General features: G+C 46.9%; 1 protein-coding gene across 1 annotated transcript; it reads right to left on the bottom strand.

The window, feature by feature from the left end:
• Window positions 1-2,438: 2,438 nt before the first annotated feature.
• Window positions 2,439-4,477, bottom strand: LOC147530760 (uncharacterized). The gene is made up of 3 exons (XM_086650699.1): window positions 3,452-4,477; window positions 3,032-3,375; window positions 2,439-2,958 (listed from the first exon to the last, which is right to left on the bottom strand). The coding sequence occupies exons 1-3, from the start codon at window positions 4,365-4,367 to the stop codon at window positions 2,629-2,631; spliced, it is 1,590 nt and encodes a 529-aa protein (XP_086506825.1). The 5' UTR covers window positions 4,368-4,477; the 3' UTR covers window positions 2,439-2,628.
• Between the last annotated feature and the right edge of the window lie 2,108 nt (window positions 4,478-6,585).

The following is a 6,585-nucleotide window of genomic DNA, read 5'->3' as shown; positions in this document are numbered from 1 at the left end:
CCAGCTTATAAAGACTCTAAAATGAAAGATAGAGTTTATGAGAAGTCGATGGGTTTGTTGTATGCATTTCTGGTATTCAGTGGGCATGGCTATGAAATTAGAGATCAATTCGGTTATTCGAAGTCTTCCAGCGTTACGGATTATTTTTATGTTTTAAGTTTTCATCGTTTTCTTAAAATTATTGTTTTGTCGTGAGAAGGTTCTTATCGAAGAACCTAATATTTCTGTTCGGCTTTTTGGTTATTCTTCCTTATCCCAGAGTATGCGAATGAGGAGGAATAAGATCGTCTGGTAGGCGGGAGGTCTTTGGTGATGCAAGAACTGAGGTAGGGGTTCTGAATCCTTTATCCAGCATGATTTTATAGATAACGAAATGTGCTAGGTTCCACAGTTATATATGCGCCATTATAACTAGAGTTTAGGTAGGATAAAACTCGATCTTAAGTGATGAACTGAATATGCTTGAATGGTTTTAACTTTGATATGAGAAATGATTACGAACTGTTCTTACGATGATTGTGAAATACTTGGGTTTTCTTGTATGTACCCATCTGCTGATTACGTCAACCTACGGGCACGTTGCCATTGAGGTTAGGATGACATGTGGACATGGATGTGACCCGTGTGAGACCAGTGAGGTGGTGCGACACTAGTCATGAAACCCGTGGGAGTAGAGTGCTTCACTTGCTGGCCATTGGTGTTCGTGTCTCCAGCTCGAGGCTCAGGGTTGTACACCCTGACCGCTCGCTTGGGAGGTAACATTGATTAGGATCCCTCTGCTTTATGGCGATATGACTCTAGGTTGTTCCACTTCCGTGTTTGATAAGATAAGGAATCGAATGAGAATATTGGTTTTGATATACGAATGAAACTGATTTTGAAAGATCGCATTAGATGCATGACCGGGTACCGAAGAGAATGAGGTTCAGATCCTTCCATTGTAATTGGGGGACGGCTCTCTTATTCGAACTCGGTATTCAAAAACGTATTTAGATACATAAGGTATATATGTATCATGAGGTAAACTCTTCAATGATTGCGGAGTTCCTTAATGGGAGAGGGGCTTACCGGCTAGGGGTAATTCTTTTTCTCGAGGAGACGTTAGTGCATTAGCTAGTGCCTAAATGGGCTGGTACTATCTAACGCACTCTAGGCTCTCCTGAGGAACTCTGCTCTTATTAGGAGCACGCCATGGGTAGGCAACTAATCACTATTATTGCTTGCTAGATTAAGGAAAATGGTTTTGTATATAGTATATATTGTAACTGGTTTGATAACTCATTTTGTCATGATGTTTACAACTTATTAAATGAACTTTTGAAAATGTGATGGGTTTTGGATTGGTCTTCTACCAGAATAACTCGGGTCAGTGAGTATTCTGACCCCCTACTAGTTGTTAGTGTGCAGGTGCTTTGTCGTAGCCTTGAGGCAGAGTTGTATTCCAGCCGGTGATCTTGTCTGCCGAGGCTAGTGGCGTTGCGTTGTTTCCTCCGGTTGTTTGCTTATTGACTTTTCGTTGTTTTAAAGTTATGTAGTTATTGCAGAAATGAACTCTAATATGTATATACGTAACACTTAGAGTTGTTTATAAGTTGTATCGGAAGGCGTTTGTATTTTTGTGGTTCGGGTTTCGACCCGAAACTGAGTTGAGTTTGTTTAGCTTCCGCTCAATAGTTTATGTCTTTGTGTATGCGAATGTATGGTTTGCATGACAGGTTTTACAGGTACGACCGGTTCGATTTACAGAGGAGACTCTGCCGGATTTTTGTCTCGTCTGTGAGTTGCCGGGGCGTGGTCGTGTCTATTTTTTGACACGGGGCGACACAATTACACTTAGGCTGGGGGCATACTCTAGAGATACTTTCACGAAACAAGCAGGAGGACATGCAACGAAAAATCAAGCACAAACAAAGATACAACAGAGTGCACGCAAGATAATAAGAAGTCGCAATAGATGAAGAAGCAATAAAACACATGAAGAAATAACAGAAACCATGTGAAACTTGGACAACCCGCTTGTCTCTCTCTCCTTACTTGTATTCGCAAGCATCGACAAGACGACAACCCGATTGCCTCTTCTCAGCTTGTACCTGATTGCTCACTCGTTTTACATGCACTCTGCAACCTGATTGCGCATTTGTTTTTACATTTACTCGGCAACTCGATTGTCTCCCTACCTGTAAAAGGTTCACATACGACAACTCGATTGTCTTGTACTCGTACTAGTGTATGAAAACTTCACACGTATCAATAAAGGATTTCCTGAGGTATTAATTCACTTAATTGTGCACACCGAAGTCTCAGTCTCTTACTTCTACTTGTCTTTTTACGTGCACAACTTCAGCATGGTCCACATCTACAAAACATAAGTCAACACGACTTATAAAAGGCAACCTGATTGCTTATACAAAGAACGTTCACAACTTGTATGCACAATATGAGCGTAAACAAAATACTTCATTCAAAATGTAGCAAGTGAGAATCAACGTCCCACCAAGTTCAAGTCACAAACACTTAAAACCAAGAATGTGGTGAGAAACTCACCCATTCACGAAGTCTATCAACTAGTACAGAACAAAAGACAAACAAGCAAAGAAATAAATGGAGTCCCAGACTCAAAGAGCTCTCCTAGTCAGAGCAAGAATCAATTCCATAATCAATGTCCTTCAAGTCCTCATAACGCGCAATCTCCCCCTCGAGGTCCCATTCTGTGTGCTCCTTCGCAACGTACTCCTTCATCAGCTCCCCTCGAGCTACCGCCACGGCACTGGCAGCCATCTCGCCAAGTACTCCCGCACACTTCTTATGGGAGATCTTCAACTTCGAGTACTTGGCCTCCAGCTCCTCATATCGCCCCTGCATTGCCCTCTCCGATTCCGCATGATAACTGCTCTCCGCTGCAATCTGCTTGTTCAAAGCATCGATATGCTCCTGGGCGTAGTTTGCACTCATCATCACCTATAAGAAAGAACTGAGATGTTAGCATTACGCGGATCGATAAATCAATAATGTCCAGAAAATAACTATAAACCTGGTAGCCGCTCAGCGCCGTTTGTTCCAAGGCTTTCTGAACACCTATCTTCCTAAGATAGGCCTTGTCACTCTCAGAAGTCAAGAGGCCAGATACACGTCCTATGGAGGAAGGATTCTCGAACACTGACGTCGACGAAGCAAACTCCACTTGCATCGCATCAGAGTCCCCCACCTGCGAGTTAACTCTCGAAGAGGATGGTCCAGCACCAGAAGCAAGGGTAGCAACAGGCAAACGTTCAGGTGACGATTCAACTCTTGGTTTCTTCGTTGGTATTTTTCTCTTACTTGCCACCTCCTTAGCCGACGGTATCTTGAAAGTCTTTTTTGGAGCCATCTTCCCACCTGTCGAAAGCAAATAAAGAATGAACAGGTGGAGAAAGGTAATTCACGCAAAGAAAGCCTAGGGCAGAACACATACTTTGTGATCGATCGGGAGTTGTAGATTCAATGTCTCCGAAAATCAACGTTTTCCAGTGTCTGCTCAATGTAGGCTTCGCCAAGAAAGCCTTAAACTTGGTCAGTTGATCTTCACGAGTATACCCGTGCGAATTTCCGTCTGTTACCTCTACAATACGCAAAGCGAAGGTCAGATACGTGCAACGAAACATGTCAAAACAAAATGTGTGAAAACAAAACAGGTGAAAGCAAAGTATGTGAAAGCACAACGTGTGAAAACAAAACATGAAGAAACAACGCTCACAGGCTTCTCTCCACTTGAACTGGACATTCCCGTACTCGAGCGGAGCGAACACACCATCCCTCTTGACGAAGAAGAACTGACGTTGCCAATTCCTTTCGGAACGTGTCAAACCAACTATGATATTCGACATCCGTGGCCGAACTTTGAGCTGGTAATGCCTACTCCCATGATCATTTCCCCTCATAGAATTGTGGGCGGCTACGTCTTGTGTAGTTACAGATTTCCCTAACTGCTCCCCAAGTTTTTCCAAAGACATTAGTAATCTCCACGCGTTCGGCATGAGTTGTGTGGGAGCTATTCTAAACCTAACCAAGACATCCCTCACCAAACAGGATATGAGAAATCGGATGCCCGCTTCAAGAAAATTCTCAAAAAGGGCATAATACCTCGGTTGAAACGACTCGACTACGGTTTCACTAGGTTCGTGCGCTCTCATCACAAGGGTCGCCGGGAGATCATACTTCACCCTGAGGTTTTCCACGCACTCATCGGTCAGAATAGAAAGTTGTTGTTCCGCGTCAACTTCATCATCAGAAGAGGAATCAACATGAGGTGCTTTACTTAGGTGTGGAATGACCTCAACATTACTTTGTGGTCGATTATATGGGAAAGTGTTGGGCATCCTACGTGTCATAGGGAAAATATTCTCAGGAATACCTCACACGAGTGGTAAACATGTTAACCGAAGAACACATGCAAAATGGAAGCGTATACAAAATAAAGACACTGACAAAGCAAGAATGCATGTAGTCGAGCTTCACTAACTTAAGGTATTCTCTATACTACTTAAAAGGTTGGGTAAATTTTTCTCACTTGTGAACAGATACACGTCAGAGATTGCACACGCATCCTCCTCATGAGTAAGTGTACACATTTCCACATTAAAAGTTTACGTGTACAACTACGCGTACTAAGAGTTTACGTGCACAACTACGCGTACTAAAAGTTTACGTGTACAACTACGCATACTAAAAGTTTACGTGTACAACTACGCGTACTAAAAGTTTACGTGTACAACTACGCGTACTACAAGTTTACGTGCACATCTCCATCTGCTGCAAGATTACGCGTACTATGAAGCCCGCGAATCTACATATGTTACAACAACTACTGGTTGCACATACACCTACAACTACTACCAGTTCGCATGAACATTTACAACTATGGTGAGTTCATAAAAAAAGGTCGTGTATGTGTCATGATTCACAAGAACTAATATGAACAAACATGCTAAGTGGCAAGGCAAACACAAGATAACAAGTTCTCTATACTAAAAAAGATCGAAATTTCAGAAATTGAAGAATGAACCTACATGAAGAATTTTTTGATCAAGATGACGAAGAACGCCAAGAACATATGAAGAAAACTTCTAAAGCTCCAAAAATCTACCAAACTCACTCAAACAACAATGAGTTCCAAGGACCCCAAACATCCCTTTTATAGGACTCTCAACCCTAATCAAAGGGCCACATCGACCCACAGGTCACATCACCACATGGCGAGATCCTATCGAATCCGAGGTAAAATGCGCCACATGGGCATCCACATGTCACAACTCCACCAAATCACCAAATTTAGAGAACTTGCTGCGCTAAGGAATAACAAAAGAGACACCCTGCGTGCTCTGACAAGTACAGTTTCTATGCTATCGGACGTCATCGCAGAAACCAATCTCCTAATGCATCCAGACGCGACCGACTCAAACGCCCCTCGGCACGGATGGCACCACACCTCGAGACAACGAGGCTCGGCCCCCATGCCACCCAACGACGAGGAGAAGTCCGCCACGTTGTCTGGCAGCGTGGAGATGTCCCCCACGCTCTCCGGCAGCGTGGAGATGTCCACCACGCTGTCCGGCAGCGTGGAGATGTCTACCACCCTGTCCGGCAGCGTGGAGAGTCCACCACCCTGTCCGACAGCGTGAAGATGTCCACCACGCTGTCCGGCAGCGTGGAGATGTCCACCACGCTGTCTGGCAGCGTGGAGAGTCCACCACGCTGTCCGGCAGCGTGGAGAAATCCTCCACGCTGTCCGACAGCGTGAAGATGTCCTCCAAGCTGCCAGGCAGCGTGTAGAGGTCCTCCACACTGCCAGGCAGCGTGGACAGGTCCTCCACGCTGTCCACGCTCTCCGACAGCGTGGAGATGTCCCCCTTGCTCTCCGACAGCGTGGAGAGGTCCCCACGCTCCCCGGGAGCGTGGAGAGGTTTCCTACGCTGTCCGGCAGCGTCTAGAGGTCCCCCACGCTGTCTGGCAGCGTGCAGAGGTACCCTACGCTGCCGCAGCGTGGAGATGTCCCCCACGCTCCCCGACAGCGTGGAGATGTCCTCCAAGCTTCCACGCAGCGTGGAGAGGTCCTCCACGCTCTCCGGCAGCGTGGGCTTGTCATCCACGCTGTTCGGCAGCGTGGAGAGGTCCTCCACGCTATCCGGCAGCGTGGAGATGTCCCCCACGCTGTCCCGCAGCGTGGAGATGCCCTCCACGCTCTCTGACAGCGTGGAGATGTCCCCCACGCAGCCTGGCAGCGTGGAGAGGTCCCCCACGCTCTCCGGTAGCGTGGAGAGGTCCCCCACGCTCCCCGGCAGCGTGGAGATGTCCTCCAAGCTGCCACGCAGCGTGTAGAGGTCCTCCACGCTGCCAGGCAGCGTGGAGAGGTCCTCGACGCTCTCCGGCAGCGTGGGCTGGTCCTCCACGCTCTCCGGTAGCGTGGAGATGTCCCCCACGCTGTCCCACAGCGTGGAGATGTCGCCCACGCTGCCCCGCAGCGTGGAGATTTCCCCGACGCTGCCCCGCAGCGTGGCGATGCCCTCCACGCTCTACGACAGCGTGGAGATGTCCCCCACGCGACCTGGC

Source organism: Eschscholzia californica, unplaced genomic scaffold (assembly GCF_041429995.1).
Source record: "Eschscholzia californica isolate CP2 unplaced genomic scaffold, dmEscCali1.0.p SCAF_6, whole genome shotgun sequence".
Taxonomy (NCBI): domain Eukaryota; kingdom Viridiplantae; phylum Streptophyta; class Magnoliopsida; order Ranunculales; family Papaveraceae; genus Eschscholzia; species Eschscholzia californica.
Note: the sequence above shows the minus strand (reverse complement) of the source record. Positions and strands in the feature narration are given on the sequence as shown.

Bases quoted from the DNA above. Each gene is read 5' to 3' on its own strand.
- LOC147530760 (XM_086650699.1), bottom strand. From the start codon at position 4,367: ATGACACGTAGGATGCCCAACACTTTCCCATATAATCGACCACAAAGT. The intron at 3,376-3,451 runs GTATGTGTTCTG...TGCTTTCGACAG, and splicing joins AACTCCCGATCGATCACAAA to GTGGGAAGATGGCTCCAAAA. The intron at 2,959-3,031 runs GTTTATAGTTAT...TCTTTCTTATAG, and splicing joins CGGCGCTGAGCGGCTACCAG to GTGATGATGAGTGCAAACTA.